The 22,241-nt window shown below is 43.8% G+C and overlaps 1 protein-coding gene across 1 annotated transcript in view; it reads right to left on the reverse strand.

Moving 5' to 3' along the window:
* Positions 1 to 22,241, reverse strand: part of CSRP2 (cysteine and glycine rich protein 2) — a 159,378-nt gene that overhangs the window by 121,168 nt on the left and 15,969 nt on the right. Inside the window, exon 2 of the mRNA XM_086919568.1 lies at positions 11,139 to 11,259. Coding sequence (XP_086775694.1) covers positions 11,139 to 11,250 — 112 coding nt within the window. The 5' untranslated portion in view covers positions 11,251 to 11,259. The remainder of the gene's footprint in view (positions 1 to 11,138; positions 11,260 to 22,241) is intronic.

Below are 22,241 nucleotides of genomic sequence, written 5' to 3' on the forward strand. Positions count from 1 at the left end.
CATCCTCAGAGCCATCTATAGTCCTGGACTATCTGCAACATTTGACAGCATTAACCACCTACCTTACTTGACATCCCAAGGCCCCTAAGCATCATAGGCTCGACATAGAACTGGTTCTCCTACCTATTTTGCGGGACTGTCTCTGTGGACTGGCAATCCATCAAATCATCTCACTCCCCCCCCCCCCCCACCCCCCCACCCCAACTACCAGCTGGTGTCCACCAAGGTTCTGACTTTGGTCATCTCCTTTTCTTGCTTTACACCACCTCCCTTAGCGATATGATCTACTTTATTGTGTTTGCTAAGACATTTATGCAGACAAAACCTTTTTACCCCTTTTCTTTCACCCCTTATGAAGGCTCAGTTATTAGACTGCCTTGTAGCAAGACATTTTCTGCACAAACCAGTCTTATGTAGGCAAACTATGACTATGACAAGTCAGGCGCAGGTCGGTCGGGAGGGAGTTCCAGGTCTTGGCGGCCAGGTAGGAGAAGGACCTTCCTCCTGTTGTCGTTCTTCGGATGCGGGGGACGGCGGCGAGGGCGTGACTGGCTGATAGGAGGTGTCGTTTGGGAGCGTAGAAGTTGATGCGGTTGTTGAGGTAGCTCGGGCCTTGGTCGTGAAGAGCTTTGTGTGTGTGGGTAAGGAGACGGAAGGTGATTCTCTTGTTGACCGGGAGCCAGTGCAGGTCTTTTAGGTGTCCGGAGATGTGGCTGTGTCGTGGGATGTCGAGGATGAGTCTGGCTGAGGCGTTCTGGATCCGTTGGAGTCTCTTCTGGAGCTTTGCGGTGGTTCCGGCGTAGAGGGCGTTGCCGTAGTCCAGTCGGCTGGTGACGAGTGCTTGGGTGACAGTCTTCCTGGTCTCGGTGGGGATCCACCGGAAGATCTTCCGTAGCATGCGCAGGGTGTTGAAGCATGACGAGGAGACGGCGTTGACTTGCTTGGTCATGGAGAGGGAGGAGTCCAGGATGAAGCCCAGGTTGCGTGTGTACTGTGAGAAATATGTTGCAGTACAACATGGAGAATTTCGAAATTGTTGCTAGTGTCATTACATTAATATCTTTGCTTACTACTGAAAGGCAGCAAAGCCTAGTATAGATGGATAGAGGCGGGAAACATCCATTACCACGCTGGCATTGCATCGCAATGCCTTTACATCGCTGGTATTACAACGCAAGTCGTTACAACGACTTGCGCTGGATGGCGCTCCAACCTAAGGAATAGTATGATTTACTATTCCAACACCTTCCCTACTGTACGTAGACTGGTGTTGGAATAGTAAATCATTCTATTCATAAGTCCAGCGCTCTCCAGCGCAAGTCGTTGTGACGACTTGCATTGTAAAAACTGCGATGTAACGTACCACAATCATTTTGATCGCGTTGTAACGTCACATATTCGATAGAAGTACATAAATAGTGAAAGCAACCCAAGAAGCGACTGCTTAGGGCACAAGGATAAGCAGATCATTATCAGGTGCTTTGCAAGTTTCCAACTTGCTACTCAGTTGAGACCCTCTACAGGTCATTGTCCCAAGAGCATAGCAGCAGATTAGAGATGCATGCTGAGAGAGAAATCTGTATCCCATTTTCTTTCTGACATGAATGTCACTAAATGTGATTTCCTTATTTTACAAAACTGTACACCTTGTATCAAGAAGGAATTCAATGAACAGAACATGTTCAGAATATAGCTATTCCTCTAGAAACAAATATCACATTTTCAAGTTTACATGGATGTGTTTTTACTATCAAGTATGTAATTATTTTAGGTTGTGACAGAAAGCCTTTTTCTCATTTTTTCACCTGAAAGAAGTGAAGCATATACTTTAAGGGGCATCCAAGAACTGTGTTCAAAGCAGGTTATGACATTCACCCATTGCAGTACATATGCCATGGCTGAAATCCCATTTTGATGTGAGGAATAATTTGAAAAATAGCTGGTCTGTGAGAGAATTAGATTTTTGAAGTTTGTAAATCTGAAATATTGCTGTTTTCCATGAAAGACAACCACTCAATGCTATATGTAAGAAGAGGGGAATCGCTCTGTGTTATGCATGAGCCAGTAATTTGTACTGTGTAATACCTGATCCTGAGATAGGGTCGAGACAAGAGCCAGTTGATTTTTGTAACCTGTGGATTACTATGGCTTTGTAAGGCTTCTGAAAAGAGCATATGTGGAGCAGTGGTTTAGGGGTGATTAGTATGTGAATTGGGGGCACTCAAAGAGTACCTTCTAGTGTGTCGGGCCCTAAGGGTTTATGTCACTGGAATAGAGTGGCAGGGTCACTCGGGTATATCAGTGAAGGTTAGATGTTTTCAAACTTTCTTTTGCTTTGTTATATGCAATATACAATCAGCACAAGTTTAAAAAATATTTCTTGTCTGCATCGACCATTTAACATATCACCTATCCGTCCTCGGTTATACAATGCAGTTGCCTAGAGATTGCAGAAAATTTGTTGACACAGCGTTGCTCTTGGCCAAGCGGCGTGTTGCTTGCCGCTGGAGCAGGGGTAGAGCGCCCAAGTTCAAGGACTGGCTAACTGACTTGACATATTGCCAAGATCAGCATACCACCTTTGCTGAGCTACTGCCTCTCTCATGCCGACCCAGGGACATATGGGATCCTCTGGTGCACTACCTGCTTAGGCGCTCAAACACAGACATGCAGTCGGGTGACGGACCTATCACTCCACAGCACCCAGAACTCTCTCCCAGAACTTGACTTGTAGCTCCGGATATGGCTTGTTGCCTTCCCTCTTTATGTATGGCCCTCTGCCCCCATGGACTCCCCGATGGTGTGGGTGCCCTGCCTCGACCGTGCTGCCCCCCTCTCCCTCTCTATGCTTATACACCCTCCCTCGCCATCGCGACACGATTTCACCCCTCTGGCAAGCGATGTCCTGAACACCCTGCGATTTCCAAAGTTAACACTCTGCAGACTCCAACAGCACTGGGGCGGAAGCTCTGGACACATTTCTCCCCACGCGCCACCACCTGCTAGGACTACCACAGTACACCACTTTCACACCTCACTGCTGCACGGTCATGCACTGCCTCTTCGTTGTTACCTGGTTGGGGTGTTTTTGGTTCTTGTTTTACAAACTACAAAACAGTAGTGAGACTCTTCTCTCGCTCAAAAAAACCTGTTCGACTGCTGCTCATCCTCACTTGCCCTACATCACCGGATGCGGATCCAACGCCATATAAGTCTATAATGTGCCGCCGGGCCCCCGGGATGCCGGCTTCCAGGCTGTGTATTGTTAATCTTCTCCTGCTGCCGGCCTCCGGGTTGTAGGCGACACAAGCTGTGTACCATACTCTGTTTATTTCAATAAAGCAGATTTGAACCCCCCCAAAAAAAAAAAAACATATCACCTATTGATCTTATTCTGCTAATACAACAAAGTGAATAATCTAAGGGTGAGGTGAATTAGTGTTACGGCCAAAACTGCTGACTTTGGAACTGGGTAATCTGGTTTGAGTCTCAGCAGCAGCTCAGCATCGTATGATTCTGGGCAAATCACTTAAGGAAACGCTATTTGGTAATCGCAAATGCCTATACATGTAGTATAATAAAAAGTGCAATTCCTTATCATTAGCTAATAGCGATTGAGAAATTGCAAATCGCTATTAGCTAATGTGACCCCATAGGAATGAATATATGGATATATGAGAATATAGCGGCACAAAAACATGAATTTAGCGGCACAGAAATTGTAATTTAGTGGCATTTTAGAGGCAAATGATGTTTGTTTCTTTTTAATAGCAAAACAAAAATTGACCCCAGTGCGCCCAAATTCTTTCTTTTAAAACAAAATAAAAATGTTCCCCCCTCTTTCTCTCACTCTCTCTTTCTCTCTCCCTTCATTCTGTGTCTAGCTCACTCTTTCTCGCCTACTAAAAACTGAGTTCAAGAAACGGCGCTATATACTTCATGTAAGCTGTTCCTAAGCACTAAAATAATAAAGATTACCATTGCTAAGTTTATGCTACTCAATTCACCTACCTAAAAAGGATAAAATACCGAGGATGCCTTGATGGGACTCAAAATCATGACCTTCAGAACACTGCAGTTCGTCTGACATTGAGGCCTAAGTGCCCCAAGACTCACATTGTATGCCTCAAGTTTCCTATGATTTTAATGCTGTGCTTTCAGAAAGTTAGTGCAGTGAAAGGATTCTTCCCATCTGTCATTTGCAATGTGCAACCTTGACTTTTTTGAGTATCATCCCATGCTTGGATACTGGTTACGACGACTTGCAAAGAGTCACTCCCAAACACTATTTTCTTGAACGGGCTCCACCACACCATAGAGTACCCTAACATGAAACGAGTACCCTAACATGGTTTACGGTGCTATGAGGTTTTGAAGTACTGATGCGTTGCCCAATGACTGCTAATTAATTCATGGCTTAAAATGGGCACCATTATCAAAGCAATACGCTCGGTGACAGACCTTGGGATATGGGTGAGCAGAGACATAGAAACCCTGTCACATAAGTGCCGATTTCGCTGGCACTTTTGTAAAAATCGCCGTATTTTTACAAAAGTGCCGATGTCGCAGGCACTTTTGTAAAAATAGTGGCATTTTTACAAAAGTGCCGATTTCGTGGCAAACTGCACAATCTTGGAGGGTCTGCATAGGCCTACAGGCCCATAGGAATGAATGGTAATGCATTCGGAAATTGCGATTACCAAATTGGTAATCGCAAATTGCAAATGGAAATCCAAGGGTGTCTGGGGGCCTAAGGCACCCCCTGCTGCACCCCCCAACGAAAGGTAAGTGTGCACATGTGAAGCACACACATGCCCTTACTGTGTGCTACATGGCACTTTCAAAAATCCATTATTGTGCATTTTTCAAAGCATGCAGAAATTACCATCAACTTGAAGTTGATGGTAATTAGCATTTCCTAAATGCACAGTTCGTATTTAGGAAAGGCTACATGCATCAGCAAATAGGGATTCGCAAATTTAGGTAATCACAAAAAATTGCAGTTCCCTAAATTGTGAATGACAAAAGTTACCTGCATCTGAAAAGGCCTTTTTCCATTTACAAATGGAAAAAGGCTTAGTGCCTGTGCCCCCAAATCTCCCCATGCCTATGAAACAAATCTTCCCGCCATCAACCGCCGAATGACGTAAGACGCCGTCCGCCTCCGGTCTCTCTTGGCTAAGCACTATCAATGCTTTTAGCCTTGTGAAATTACTGCTTATCCGTGCAGTTTTACAAATCCGCATTTTATTGATTTACCAGAAAATTGAAATCTACGAATTTTATATATTATTGATATACCGGAGGTCTGAGGTCCCCGATTTTGACATACTAGAAAAATACAAAAGACGTCCATTCATACAAAGCGATATCTTCACTATCAACTAAAAGTGGCGCTTTATGTATCCATGAGTGTCTAAGCTGCGTTTTTATCACCGTGTGAAAATCAACAGTTGCGTCATCGTGAGAATTAAGATATTAGGAAGAGTTCATCATAAAACGAATACGTTTGAATTAATAATCCATATGAAAGGAACTATCTTATATCCTTTTTTTATACAGGTGAAAGTTGTCTAAGTAATACGTGGCAATTCCTGAGGAAGGCGCTGGTCGCCGAAACGCGCGTCGAATTTGAATTGACTGTTGTGCCAGTTGCTGTGTTTTTCTGTTATTGTTTTACTTTGTGATTTGTTCCTTGACTATTGTCTGATTTGATCTGTATATTTTATAAGGAAACAAAGTCCTTTTATAGAACATGTGTTTTTAAACATAACTTTGTTAATAAACAATCAGAACCTTAGTTTTTCTTAAGTATTATTTTAGGTGTTAGTTTGTTTGCCTCTCCTAGATGTCATTGGACAGACAAGACAATACAATTGCCTAGGTGGTTATTTTTCATATATGAAACAAATGTGTACTTGTGTAATGTAACTGGTGCTCATGTTAAGCACTCTAGTACCTTCAGGTCAAATTTGCGCTCCATAAAACTGAGAAATAAATAAAGATGAATGTGCTAAATTAGTATGCAACTACCTTTATCTCACCCACTCCCCTAAGAGAAAATGAGTAACTTCCCAATAGCCGAATGCTAACATGTGAAAACATAGAAATAACCACTAGGACGCTTCTCAATTTATTTGGTTCAGAAGCAGAACACAGCTGAAGGGAGTTAAGGAGTTGGCTGTCTCCATACAGTGAAAGGTGATGGTGTTCCCTTTAACCTGAGGTCGTGGGAGGAGGGGATGACATGCATTTCATTTTGAACAGAGCAATTACAGCACCTTGAGCGAGCTGCTCCTACGCTTTCACATGCAAATTGGCCTTGACATCGGAAGGTGTTTTTAACTTCCCTGACTGGTTTCACTTCATTCCTTAGAATGAACCAGGAGGGTATGACTATTTTAACTGCAGGAACCCGAGTGGAATTCATTCTTTCATGCTTTAATGAGATTAGAAAGACCGTCATCCTTTGCCTTCCTGTATTCCTGAAATTGCACTTTTGCACGCTGTTTAAACTACACTATGACAAGACAGAATAAAAACGCTTTCAGCTTTGTAATTCTTTTCCAGCTGCAAATGAAAATATGCTTTCATCACGTTTAAGTGTCCTTTCTCGTGGGCTGAGAATTCAGACACAGAATGAAATAAACAGCAGGTTAGACTGAGGAACATTTTTGCGCAGGAAATACATGGTTAATGTAACCATCCGAAACTCTTCATATTTACAAATGTTATACTTAAGAAATAATGCAATATGACCCACATGCTTCTATTTGTGTGGTTTACAAACTTTGGAAAAAGATTACGTGCATTTAAAAAGGTCACTGTATTCAAGTTTTATGATTTCCGATAGGTTTGCTTCCTTCAAATCACTATCCTCTCTGTTGCTAAATGAGCTCCAAATCCTGAAGTGTGTTTAATATGCTAAGTGTGTTTAAGGCTGCAGTACCACCTCCTGTCTACAGGGGCAGAGCGAGCAAAAAAATAAACACACTTGGTGAAACACAGGTCCCCACAAGGCATTTTTTTAAAAAGTTGTAAAAATTGGCACAGATGTTTTTTAAGTCATTTCAAATGATTTAGAAGACATTGCCTTGTGGGGACTTGGGTTCAGGTCCCCACAGCGCAATCAAGTCCCCACAGCGTGAGTGTGTTATCACACTCAAGTCCCCACAAGGATAGTAACACAAACCCAGAGGCCCCCACACACACACATACAGAGGCCCCCACACACACATACAGAGGCCCCCACACACGCATACAGAGGCCCCCACACACGCATACAGAGGCCCCCACACACGCACACAGAGCCCCCCCACACGCACACAGAGCCCCCCCACACGCACACAGAGCCCCCCCACACGCACACAGAGCCCCCCCACACACACACAGAGCCCCCCCACACACACAGCCCCCCCACACACAGAGCCCCCCCCACACACAGAGCCCCCCCCACACACAGAGCCCCCCCACACACACACAGCCCCCCCCACACACACAGCCCCCCCACACACACACAGCCCCCCCACACACACACAGCCCCCCCCACACACACACAGCCCCCCCACACGCACAGAGCCCCCCCACACGCACAGAGCCCCCCCACATGCACAGAGCCCCCACACACACAGAGCCCCCACACACACAGAGCCCCCCACACACAAAGCGAGCCCCCCACACACAAAGTGAGCCCCCCACACACAAAGCGAGCCCCCCACACACAAAGCGAACCCCCCACACACAAAGCCCCCCCCCACACACAGAGCCCCCCCCACACACAGAGCCCCCCCCCACACACAGATCCCCCCCCCCACACACAGATCCCCCCCCCACACACACACACACACCCACACACACAGACCCCCCACACACACACAGACCCCCTCACTACAAATCCCATGACAATCGCTACCACCACTCAGAGCCTGCTGGTATGACCCACACTTCCAGGATTCCCAATCTGCATACAGCTCCTTGGTGCAACAGTAATCTTTGCTCCGCCACACTGCAACGAGTCTTCAGGGCTCGACAAGAGGTAGGCACGCGCTGTAGAAATGAGGTGGAAACAGTCAAAGCTGACAATCAGGCAGGTGCTGGGTGGGCCACAGAATAAAAGACTAAACGCAACGTCACTTCTATGGACCCCATCAGGAGCAGTAACTATCAGAGCAACCAGACATCCACCCTCTAAAGGAAGGTGGAATGATCCCCTGGCAAGAAAGATGGCCCTCCCTCTTTTTCCAACGATCCCAAAAAAAAAACCAAAAAACAATGGCCAGCTTATTCACCGAACACTGCCATGCTACAAATAAATCAAATGGCAAATGGGAAGGAAAGACTACTCTGTGTGCCTGGAAGGAAAAAGATCAAATTCATAACACCACTTGCACACAAACAACCACCTCTAATGGGTAGGTAATGATGCCACAAACACCAGGGCACATACAGGTTAACACCTGAACAAGAACTGTGCCTTTGACACACCTTTCATTTTTGTTATTATGGCAAATGTATGCAAAAGTCGATATCAATTCTAAAACATACTAACGGTAGTGCACAGGTTTACAAAAATAAACAAGAGGCTCTTTTCCCCTGCAACTCTACATCAGGATGAGCAATGTGAAAAAGGCATTTGTTTAGCCATCAACAGCTAAATAAAGATATCCTTTACAGTATTCACATGGTTGATTGCCAAATAGCATACAATATCTGCTTTTAAGACAGCTGCTAGATGCACAATTATTTGTTTCTGCTAGTTATCTGCCCCTGTCTAAACAGCAGAAAGTACAAACTATTTGGCCAACTTACTTCAGTTAATACAGATGTAACCATTTAATTGCTAGTACCGACTATTGCAAAAACGTTTCAACGGATTCTCTAGCGATTGATAATATAGATTTAATCATTTTTAAACTTTCAATTTTTCAGTATAAATGGCAATTAAATGAGGACATACTATCTAAAAATAGGGGCTACACTACCTAAGTGTCATCTAAAACAGGATTAGTTACTCATGACACAAACACCACTGTCCATTTAAGGCGCATGGGCCACACCAAAGGTTACCATTTGTAAGCATTGAGGAATCATGGAACAAGTGAATGGTGAAAATCCTGCATTAAACAAGGTCTTTTTTAGTAGCTGTTAAATGCAAACTCCACAAGATTCTGCATTTACGTATGGGCATCAATATAAACCTGAATTTTAAGAAGCCTTTGTCTCAGAAAGAGAAGTAACCATAGACACCCAGGCTAAAACCACAAGTAAGTGCGATCTCTAGAGGCTAGTTAGTATTTATATATATGTACTGTAAAGGGGGATGGTTAGGTTTACTCTTGTTCTACCTCAACTTTCCATACATCTTTGTAATTCAGGAGAGCATCAAGGGATGCGCACACCTGTTCACGTTTTGTTACACATTCCCTAGTACACAATTAGCACACTGTCCGCCCCCTGCAACACTACCTTTCCCAATTCAACAGCTCTGTTTGTCCTTCCCTTGACGTTTTTTGGCGGAGCTTGCCTGCATTCACATACCTGCTCATTGCATTATATTGTAATGCGTTCTCATTCTCTCTCTCTGATAATAAAATCTTGCAACTAGAGACGGCATCCTACCACCTAGTTTGTAGGTCACGACCCGCTGCACAATCCTAATGAAGGAAAAAGACTTACTTCCCTTACAGCTAAGAAACTGTCAATAATCCTTTCATCTATCCACGGACTGTCAGCCCTCTTTCAGACCCAGGAACAGAACTTCGTGGATTGACCTGAACGCCGGCGCACTGAAGTCACACGCCGATTCGCTGTTGAAGAGACTATTCCACGGACTCGTCTCCCGCTTCCTAGTCCCTGGTCCGATTTCCACGAGGGCAAGACGATGGACGGACCTCAGGGCAGGAGCTGAGTAGAGCATACCTTAAGAGCTTGGTGGAGCGGGCAGGGAGGATGTAGGCGAGGCGAGGCCTTAGCGCCGTGGTTGTCTTCCAGCAGGCAGGGAACCTGCCGGTGTTCGGCCGGTAGGCCTTGCACGCACGCCTTCTTTGAAACGAACCGCTGAAAGAGCCCAGTGAGTGGGGGGTAGGGGGCGAGAGAGGGGGGGCAGAGAGGAAGGGCATGCGTGCGTGTGTGCGTGCGTGCGTCTGTGTGTGTGTGTGTGCGTGTGCGTGTGAACAGCGTGCTGCGCGTGGCCATCTCTTGTCTGAATGCTGGTTTGCCTGCAGGACAGGAGATGTGCACGTGGACGTGCCTGTACGTGCTCGTCCAAATACCAGAATCACCGCTCGTGCCCCGGGTTATGTCCCTTGAGAGCGAACTCCATGACAACAGGTCTCGATGCCGAGACCTAAAAAAAGGGAGTTTCAAGACTTTGAGGTAGACCCATCTCATAAGTAAAGGCTGGGACATGAAAGAAGTACGCACAGGTAGCAGAGCGCTCCAGGGACAAAGGTAGTAGTTTGTACTTAGTAACCTGAAAAAAGTTAACAAATAAATTGGTCTGCAAAAAGGAGTCCTCTGAATTAATAACAGTTTGCATACCATTTACAGAAACTATTTGAGATCTCCTGCAAAAGTGGAAGGTAAAAATATCAACGAGTTATAAATAAAGAGGTACAGGTAGTCCTACAGAATGCGCAGTGCCTGTTCTTTAGAGAAATGGAACTAGGTCTACTCCTCTACCTAATAATCTTACAATAAATAAAAAATAAAAATGTAAACACCCAACCACACCATTTTGTAGTTACACTCCCACAAAACGATTGATGCAGCCCGCTTTCTGCTTAATCTTTAACCAAGCTGTACAGCAACGAGGATGCTGCTATGCAGTATCCCTAAAACCATTGGCGAAGCCAACAGGTTTCAAAGGCAAGACCCATTGGTTTTGCCTTTTCTTCAAATATGCGGGCTCAAAAGCAGTGGGTTTACACAAATCAGAAGAGTATTTCGGAAATATGCCATTATGTTTGCGTGCAACACATTCGTCAGGAGCATCATTTCTCTTCAGCACCAAATCGGCTTTAATAGTTGAAGGGTTAAGGCTCCACTGCGGCCCATCCAATGTCACGTCATGGTTTCCCCCACCGCCTCCCAGGGGGCCACTCCAAGCTAGAAATAGACCATTGCTGAATTTTACTTACTACATAGAAAACAGCATCGATGATAACTGTTCCCATCACATTGTACCTCTTCAGCGTGGTACACGGTCCTGCCACAGGAGCCACATTTGTTACCACCTCCCCAGTTAGGCATTTCTCGTCTCTGTGGAGCAAATAAAGAGAACAACAATTACACCAACGTATCAAACTCATTTCGAAAATTGCACTTTACTCCAGATGTTCTCATGTAGACCATGCTTTGCCTTCACCTTCAATAAGCATGAGAAATCCAACAAACATTTTTGCTATCTGAGCTAGAAATAGATGGCAATAGCCAGAAATTAATTGCAGTGAAGGCTCGCCGTGGAATGAATTCGGCAAGGGGTTCAGTTAATGGAAAGAACCCAACACCCACCCCCATCTGATTACATGATTTCTGTGACGGATTGCAATGGAAGAACAGATGATCCTCAAACTCTGTAAAGAGATACTTACTTGTTAAGTACCACTAACGGGACAACATCAGAGTCACAGGTCACCGCTGAGATGGTCTTGTCACCAGAGGCAGGAACATAGACGGAGGACCCCATGAGCGGAGGTCGGTTTACACTGCTTGAGTTCTTATGCACCCATCAGCCCCCCACAATGCATTAGTTAGTAGAGCTACGATTTGTAACCACAGGAGATACTGCTTGTACCGATGATAGTATTATATACAAGATACTCCTTGTATACCAGAATTATGCCCTGGAGTATAAATGTATTTGTATGCTTATGTGATCTTATATATCGAACAACCTTTTTCTTGCCAAGGTTGTGTTTGAGTGGTATGCTTTTGGTTTTTATGCTGAAAAAAATTAAATTGAATTAAAAAAAAACAAAACTCTGTAAAGAGATTCGGTTCCTTCAAAGCTTGACGTGGTTCTAAAGCCACACCTATGCACTGGGCAGGTCAGAGAACTGAATCTTTAAACAAAATAAATATATAAATAAATCACCTCACCTGAATTATTACAGTAATCTAAGGGCAGCGGAAATACGTTCCTAAGAAGGTATTACATATTGGAGGGCCTTAAAGTGGAGTAAAAGTTTACAAGTCGAGGTTTATGTTCTTGCTGCTGTCTTCCGTAGAAGTACTGTTGTTTTATCAACAACAGATCCACCAGAATGCATCATTAGTAACATTACCTCATTTATGAAGCTGAACAGGACTCAACACGAAATGACTGGACAAATGCGTGACTTTAGGAAAAAGATGCCACCCCTCTGCCTTCTGGGCACGGCAATCATGAAATAATGTTCATTTTTTTTTTTAAAAAAAAGACCGATTGGAAGGAACTGGAAAGTGTTTACATAGTCAAACTCTAGGTACTACAGACCGTTTTGCTCCAAGTATACAAAATCTTCGTTTATTTTTGCAGGTCTAAATTTGTAATGGTCTCCACATCACAGTAAGCACACCTTGAGTGATATAAGCATTGCGCTGAAGATACTGCTTCTTGAAGGATGCCCCTCAAGACGTTTTCTCTGTATAGATTAGCAGCACAGAGAATATTTGTGATATAATTTGAGGCCAATACTAACCTATGTACAGTGTGAATCATGTGCTCAAAGCAAATCCATATTTGTATAAAAGATCTCTTCTTTAACATGAAATAATTCTTAGTGAGCGCTAGCTCAAATAACTGTAGGATGAACTCTATAGGCGAACCATAGTCAGTGCTGTTGAGTTCTAGTATAATTAATATGGCTGCATTTTGGGAGAGGATTGTGTACAATGTCTTGGGTCTCTGCATCAATAGTGACTAAGATATTGCTCCCAGTTAAATTACATATGTGAGATAACATTATGGCACCCACCCACCTTATCTGCTGGTTTGAGGTTATCTTTGTATTGTTGCCTAGAGCCAATAAGGCCACATTCTCTCACTTTGTCATTTTGAACGCTGTATAAGTGTATTGTTTCTCCAACTAGCTCACTGTTTTCAAAACCAAGAAACGCTGCTGTTAAACTATGGAACCAAGGTAGATAGCAGGTGAAGTCCGGTTTTCTTTTTTCTTGCCTTATCTCTGACAACTTAGCCTAACTCTCAAATGAGGATGTCAATTTCGTCATGGATCAATGTGTATGTAGATATACTGCAAACAGGAGAGGATATTCTCAGCAAAAGGGGCTTCCTCTGGTCTGTCTATAGTTACCAACGATACACACACTTTCAAAGTTGGATAAGACCTGGCCAAAGGGGTGGTCTTGGATTCAAGATTAAACATTTTCAAGTAGATGTAGATGGTTCTTTAATTTCACTAGGAAAGGTGGCGGCACCGATCCTTTGGATGACTCGCACCATTTTGTTTAGTTCTTTAGACAAAGTTCCGTAGCTGCACTAGATCTAAATTGTGTTATCCAATCTGATTACACAATGGCTTATTGCAGTTTACATATAGGATGGTATAAGGACTATGAAAGATTCACACATTTTTGTTTATATACTTGGATAAAGTTTCATGGCACTATTAAAATAAAACGAGTGTAACCGATTTGATTACACAATGGCTGGGGGCTGGTAATAAATTAACTGCAGTGTCCATAAGTGGTGCCAATATTCGGTGCCACCTTATATGAGCATTCTATAGCACAGTTTTTGACATCTATAAATGCTCAACGAATGGATTGTGTATACAAATCCCAGAACACTTAGTAACAAGTAAGAAGTGTTTTAGCCATTGTGGCAAAAGGAATAAAACATTTATATATTTCTGGGCTTAATAGGCTTTGACTCATTGACACAGAGTCCATATAGGCCTTTTACAGTTAGTGTGTTGGGGGGTATGCACTAAAGACTGAGTCATTTGCCAAGAAGCACAAATTGTTCAGCCGACCCGAGATTCTTGCTACATCTCAAAGCGCCTCAACAGGTTCTCACTATTACTTCTACATGTGTTCATCAAGACATACATCACCACATTATTTTCCAAGTGTAGTACACTCGTCTGGGAAGGATACCCCGAACCTTTGTTATTCACTCTTATGACTTGCCCACATTCCATTAATTGGGTATAAAGTTTAGTCTTGGTTATACTAATAATCCCTGATGCTTGTCTCATTAGCTGCTCTTCATGCTCCTCAACTCTGAGGCAGTGCTAGACCATTTCTGTTTCAGGCTGCTAAAACACACGATTACTCTTTCCCACAAGCTATTAACAGGAACCTCTTCACATCCTTTGCTGAAGTTCTCCTTAACCTCACTTCTTTAGTAAGCTTCTGCACATGACTACAGCCCCAGCCATCATGGCACTTATCTTTGATCAGGCAGCCTCCACATCTCACCTTTCTCAACAAGCAATCTCTCTAAAAGGATGCCACCATTTGAGCAGGAATCAGTATTTATGCAGCACCTATATGAAATTACGCCCTGACAATCTTTACGAAGTTTGAATGTTACATCTTGTGTTACTATTGGGGATTCCATACTAGAGGGCACCAAAACATCGCTGACATATCTTGATGGATTTTTCAATTTCCTTTTTATAGCCTCAGTTATTCATGGAGATACAAGGAATTTCCTATACTTCGCCCTGAAGAAGTCCCACACTGGGACGAAACGCGTCTCCTGTACTGTTTTCCCTACCACATGATGGAATAAATAGATCAAAACAGAGGAACCTTTCTTTCGTTATCTTTTGGATTTGGACTTATAATCGTTCCATTTAAATTGTATAGTGGTGTGGTGCACCCGTGCTTTTGTGTTCGAATTGTCGAGTTCCGGAAGATACAAGCACTGTGATGGTGGGTGCTGTTCGGTGTGCACACGAACCACTATAGAGACAGAAGGGGATATATTATTGGAGTAATACTAGGTTAGGTGCTGGCAGCGAGGAGGTTCCACTGTCAATCCAAGTTTTATATGTATAGATGGTTGAAAGGTGGATGAAAGGCTTTTGGTTTAATCTATTCTTCATTAGGCTGCAGCGTCTAGAATAGGTACAGCCTCCGAAATCTGACCACTTTTTTGGTTTACAGACGTCCAATAGCACCCACCCACAGGGGTGGTGGGAAATGCAGATGCCACCTCTCCCAACTTCTCCCACCTTCCAACCTCCTCCCCCACCCCCCCTTTCCATGGGCTGCCCTGCAATATGCCTCCACCAGGGAGGTCTGCAAACGCAAATATATTCCAACAAGACCAAAGAGGAAGGTATGTTTTCTTCCAGGGAGGGATCAGGAAGAGCAGAGAGGCACCAGCAATAGTGGTTTCCTATTGCCCCCACCCCCCCTAACCATATCTCTTTGTAGTGCATTCCTGCTGCGTGATCTCAGGTGGGGCAGCGATTGAGCAGCAGGAATGCACCCACTAGGCCACCAGGGTTTTTCTTTTGGATAGCGGCCCTTTAAGGAAGGGTCGCTCTCATTTATTTGCCCACTAATTTTGGCTGTTTATGCCCCCCCCAGAGGCAAATTGCTCATATTCTTAGGCCGATCTGCTCCCAAGGGTGGAAGCAGAAAGCCACTAGACACCAGGGATAAGTTTATGTTCATGTTGGGGAGTGGTCACTTAGGTAAAGGTCACTCCCCTTTATTGTGGTGCTGTTTGCTGCATTGTGCAGTGATTCACAAAATTCATGCCACCCAGCGTTCTCCCACTCATCCAGACAAAAACGCTACCCCATTTGTGTGCCTAGTGGCCATGACAGGAATAGATCACACAAAGGTCAACTGCAGTCCTTGCATGAGGACTATTGTTGACCTGGTGTGATGCATTGCGGACACAAGAACTAGGCCCAGGCACACAAGGTAGATGCCTTACTCTCATTAGTCCCACATGGATCAGTAAGTCTTGTGTTAAGGCAAGACTATACAGAGTCTACTGGGTGACCACCAGAACAAGCATTGGCATAGCCAATAGGTCTCACTTTTGGGACCTTGTAAGTGTTTAGCAATGCAACAGTTGATGTTGTTGCACAAAGGATATTGTGCTGGATAACTAAACACTTATAAGGTCCCAAAGGCGAGACCTATTGGCTATGTCAATGCTTGTAATATTATGCCAACAAGGGCTTCTAAAATAATTATTTTTAATCTCAAAGAACAGGGCCGCTTGAGAGAAAGTATCAAATATAAAAATCACTACAACTGGTCACCAGCTCCCAGAATTCGAGCTGCTTGGCACATTTGGAGATCAATAAAAACAGTGCTTTGCAACGTGTTCAGCCTCTGTTCAAATACAAGTTTATGGCCATGCTTTGCTTTTACGTTAATTGTGTTTCCGCTTTACATATTTCTGCCAGCTCATATGGAAAGAAGTTATTAACATTCCAGTAAAGTATTGTGCTTACATATTTCTAAAAATACAATCATGGTGCTTCAGCAAGCTGTTCACTGTTGATTGAGCTGTAAACCGAGGGGGGGGGACACGGCAAGAGTTCACTGCAGGACAGCAATGAAAACCATCCATATCTATGTGACTTTCTCAAGAGAAGGAAACACGCAAGCGAAGAAAGGGAGACAACGAGGGGGAAATAAGGTAGACACATTAACCTGAATCTAATATTCAGGTTAATAGCATCCTTGGTGAGAGAACTGGAGATCGACAATTAAGCATTGCATTTTCACCCAGAAAGACGCGTTACTTGGGCTTTCTTCTCTTGATGGTGTAGACAAGAGGACCCGAGGCAAAAAGAAAGGGAGGGAAAGAAAGAAAAACGAGGGTGAGAGATGTTAAGAGTAGGGTGGTAGAATGGAATAGCGAGAGGAAGGAAGAAATTAAAAGGAGGGATGGAGAAAAGTGGTATGGAAAGAAGAATAGAAAAAAGAAATGAAAGATGGAAAGAAGGAAGAAAAGGAGGAAAAAGGAAACTAATGCAGCAAATAGAGCAACAACAAGCCTTGGCCACGCAGTCGTGAAAGTGATTGATGCGCTTAATGAGCTATGACGAGGAAAGCTAGATGGCGCCTCTGCTCGTAATTTTGCGCGTAACCGCACGCTCTAGGCTCAAAAAGTTGTGGTCAGCTTTTTAAAGCACACTCACTAAATGTCGCAACTGTCAGCGCATGCGCTGGCTCAGGCGAGACTTAAAAAAAGGACATCTTGCTGCTCCAAAAACTGTTCCATGGCTGGTGGCATGGGAATGGTGACACCTATCAACTTGCATGCTCTCACCTCCTGCCCGAGCTGAATGCGACTCAAATGAGCTGTCAATATGCCGTAGGTGTACATGACCCATAACCTGGCAACTCTGGTAACTACCTGGAGCCTATAGGGATAATGGACACCTCTTAGGCAATTGATAGGATTCAGAGGAAATCATCTGCATGGCCCCATTCTTCTTCCTCCTTGTGATGCAGTCTTATTCTTCATCCAAGGGAGCTATTGCTACCTCATTGACAGATCAGCTATTGGTACAGTCTCTTACGAGCCAGAAGGATAAGAGAATGCACATAGGCTCAGTGAAGGGATGTAGGACGAGCCCAAAATGATCAAGCATCAGAGGGATTCACAGCAGTGTTACGAAAAGCCTATGTCAGTTTCTTCAATAAACCGGATTTAAATAATGGATTTAAATGTTAATTTAGTGTATAAAAAAGTAAGTTAGTTTTGAATGTATATCCTGCAGGCTCAATTTGAGAATCCTGAGCCACAGTATTAATGAGCAATGAATGCCAGGCAAAGATTTCACAACTGAAAGCAAGTCCATACATGCCTTTATTTTACATTCGGTCCTAGACAATGGAGACATGCATAAGCAGCAATGCCAGTGTACCAACTACTAGTCAACATCAGCATTTCCAAAAACTAAGGAGTGCTACACCAGTCCTGGTAAAGTCAACAGTAAGGCTAAGCATTCCATATAGAGCAACCACTCTAATTCACGGGGCCATTAAAAATCGAGAACACGATGAAACATGGAACAGCAAACTAAAAGAGAAGACACTGCACTGGTAGAGCAAGAATTAACACAAGAGGAGAGAAACAGTTGGTAGCAGCACAGTCCTGTGCTTAATACGCAGAGACGGCTGGTATTAAGGGGCAAGTTGGGCGTCGGCCTGCCAACCTAGTGGAGTAACAAACGGGTGAGAAGAAACAGTAGATGGCAATAAATTGTGCTTGCTGCTATGTGACAAAGATGTGTAGATCTGTTTTTTTTATGGGGGTGCGGGAGAATGGCCCTTAGCCCTGCGCATGCATTGGCTGGGTTAGGTTTTCCTCAACCTGAAGGCATAAGTCAGGGCAGCGACGACAGACTATTGGGTGTGTTACTGCTGAGGATAGACTTTCTTTGGGCATTATTCACATGGCCCAGGGAGGAGCCAGAAGACCTCCATTAATTTCAATGGCTGTTGGCAGGCTGTCTGAGAAAACTTAGGAGTGGGTGTGTCGGTGGCCTCTGCCTCTTCCAAGGAGACCCAGCAACTCCTGTTGATTTTGTTATGATAGATGTGCTGGGGCTGGGGCTGGGGCAGGGGCAGGAGTCCAGCAGCTACCTTCCAGGTTCTTCAAAAGTGTACGTTAATAGTTAGTTCATGCCACTGCAGTGCAGTCCAATCACCAGGCCCGGGTACCTCGAAAAGTGAGTTTTGTAAAAGCTAGCCAGCAGAGAGTCACTGAAAGGGCAGAACACAATTTAGAGGCGGCGCCACAAAGGGCCCTGAAATTAGCCGTGCAAGGTCTTAAAGGAGTTGTAAAAGCACTTTTCAGAGGGTCTTGTGTATTACAGTACCCACAAGACAACCGTGAAAATATTTTGAAGAGCGAGGGGGTTCAGCCACCAACCTCATTGATGCCTCATACAGCAATGCGGTTACACATTTTCTGATTAATATTAGTGTGCTTCAGCTGGTGGGGGCTGCTATTCGGATGAATAGTGCTCAATTCCCATTTGTTACGTGAAGAGGTTTCTCCCCGTGATCCTAAAAGGGCACTGAATATGTATATTTTAAGTACGGAGTATTTCAGATTCTTAAATTCTGATGGACTGCAGATGAACAGAACATTGTATTCTGATCAGTAAAATAAATGTATAGACCCACGTCTGTGCCTGACATCACCCTACTTTCCTTCTTAGAGGAAAAAAGAAAAAGTTACATAAAGCAAGACCTTCACACACACTAGAGACTCCACAGTTTCTCTAAACCCAGATATATCACCCTAGCCTTCCTGTTTTTTCCCCCAATGACCAATCGTACAGCGTTCACGTGTGCGGTAAGAACTGCAGAAACTAGCCTCAGGTCACCAAAAGGGAGAAGATTTACTATAGACGATACCTTCTGTGTGAAGATGTGGATGGAGCATGAAGGTCCACAGGGACCTGCCACTGCTGCCTGGAAAACATTGCGAAAATCCGGTTATGCTCCCATCCTTCATGCATTCTTTAGGAAATACGAAGATCTAATGAACAACTAGGCGTTGTCAAAAGTTAAGGGCATCTACAGCGCCGTTGGGACTAATACATACGAAAGTGGTCTGTCACTGGAATAATGTCAAAGGACATAATGCAAACACGGTCAGTAGGGATCTTTGAAGAACTTTTTTTTTGTATTGCCCATTGCTGTAGACCGGAATTGGTGGGATAATGATGAATATGCCGTATGCTACAGCTGGCCCTCTGCATTAGGTGCCCCCACATTACATGATCGTGATCTGAATTAAAACCGAACATTCGGGTGTTTAAGCATCTATGGAGAGAGTACCTAAAGACACAGCTACATTGAACTACACAAAAGTATGGCGGTAATATTGCGGAGATTCAAGTTTCAGATTTAGTTATTTTCTAGCACATGTCCATATAGCCGGTGCTTCATAGATATGCCATATAGTTGGATATCAATCTGCGGACAATAGCATGTGCATCTAATACCACCTGAATTTGTAACAAGCAACATTTAACAATGCCCATTAGATCAAACAGAGCACAATAGGACACACCACCTTACAACAAGACTCATTTAGAGGGAATTCAGTTCAAGAGATTCCAATATACAACATTCACCAATTAATATAAAATGTGTTGGCTGGATGACACATGCCACAGCTGTACTATCATTTCTAAAGAGTAATTATATATTTCATTGCTACATCTGGTCATCAAAAACAGACTTTAATTTGGCATGGGTCTTTAATGTGCCCATTAAAGATGGATTATAAAACTTAACTTTTGAAATGTGCCTCTCTTGGCACACACAGTTCTTGAAAGGTCTATTGAGCAGCAGCACTACAGCTAAACTGCATGCAAGGCATTGACTGATTGTGCTTGCACAGCAGCAGGCATCAATCATGGTGAAACAGCAAACTGAGTCTTCTGTTAAACCCATCCGGCTTGCTCTGCGTTTTCTAGACCATTGGCACTGCAGCAAGGACTACACAAGCTACATCCCCACTTAATATGCATGACAGAGTTGAGGTCAGGTGGCAGCCAATATTAAAAAACCAACAATGCGCTTACAGGTCCAATACATTAGAACTGTAGCTTAGTAGGCTACATAAACAAGATGCCCAGGCTATCCCTAGAATATACCCCACAGCCCCATATTTACCTACCTCAGTGAGAGGACAGTGGGGAAGGCAGACTACATTTTAGAATAAAGATATTCACAGTTGTTAAATGCCTCCTTTAATTACTATGCTACACAAATGCCTAGATACACCCAAGCTTTAACTTGCACATAAATACCAGTACAAAAAAAATATAATACATTTTAATAAACCTCTAATTTGAGCAACAAGGAAGAATTAAGCCCTACCTATACTCAGGCTCCTTATCTCAGTTGAGAATATAAAAGCAACTAAGCAAGCTATATAACGCTGCGACACTGCACCAAAGCACTTCTCAACCAAGAACAACTGAAGCGTAGCCATTAATAGAGATGAAAGACACAGTGGCTCCCGGGCTGGTGGTGTTAGGGGCACACTTCACCTTTATTAGTGGCGGTCTTTACTACAAAACCAAGGAATGGAGGGTCCAGTTTCTTTGCTTGCATTACAGCCGAGGGAGGCCTTGCTACACCACTGTAGACATGGAAAGAATAGAAAATATTCAGAGACTGTAGTTTTTGTTTCATTGGTAGTGTTGACGGCGAAGTTATAAAGCCTAATAGCCAAATCAAGATGGCATATTATGTTAAGTGAATTTGTAGAGAGCGTGAGCTCTCCGGGAGGGGACCTTTAGGAGTGAGTTAGGAGAAAGTGCTACTGCCACTTTGGTCTGTTTGTGCAGGGGATGTGTGAGAGTAGGAGTGACTGTGTGAATGTGTCTGGTAGGCTTACATAAGCCGATGTGGTTGAGGTAAGTCTTTGAAAGTGTGTGTGAGGATTATGAAGAGGGCTTGTTTGTGGCTGGGGAGCCAGTGGAGCTTTTGAGATTCAGGCGATATGCGCGCAGGGAGGGTGAGCATTGATGCTGCATTCTGTAGGGTCTGGTCATCTGGTCCATTGGGTGTTGAGTCCTGCGTACACTGCAAGTCAGTTTTCTCGCAATTAAGGCTTGGGTGAGCGTTCTGCAGGTGTTGTGGGAGACGATAACAACTTTAGTCTGTAGAAGGGGCTGGATACTGCGTATACATGGTTGGACATGGGGAGCTGTTTGCTGATGACTATCCTAAATTCTAGGCATGGGTTGTAGGAAGGGGCGGGCCAGAATTCCCAGGCCACCAAGTGGAGTCCCAGGGTGAGGTGAGCATGGCGAAGATCACAACTTCCATCTGGTCAATGTTTATTTTGATGCAGTTAGTTTTCTTCAATTTGTGGATTTTGGTCATGTGAACGGAGAAGTTGGCTCTGGTGTTCAGTGTATTGTCAGAGAGGGAGAGTAGGAACTGGGGTCTTCAGTATATGAGTAGCATATTCAGTTAAGTGAAGGTCCTTGGGTGCAAGTGTAGACATTTTATTTGTTGCATATTAATTTACGGTATTAAACAGTGTGCAGAATAATAATAAATACTCAAAGTTCCAAGTACACATTTAGGAGATGCTATTGCCGTTGAAATGATTTAGCCTGTTAAAATACTTTTTTGGGCTATTGGTAACTATCCTCAGCTAGTCCTCGACGCAATGTTAATAAAAATGGAAGCCTCATCCTGCTTTCAGTTAATTTTTTCTGCATTTAGTCAAATAGTTAATTTCTGAATTAGCGGTTCTCTCGTGGCTTACTGAG

This window comes from Lissotriton vulgaris, chromosome 1_1 (assembly GCF_964263255.1).
Source record: "Lissotriton vulgaris chromosome 1_1, aLisVul1.2, whole genome shotgun sequence".
NCBI classification, from domain to species: domain Eukaryota; kingdom Metazoa; phylum Chordata; class Amphibia; order Caudata; family Salamandridae; genus Lissotriton; species Lissotriton vulgaris.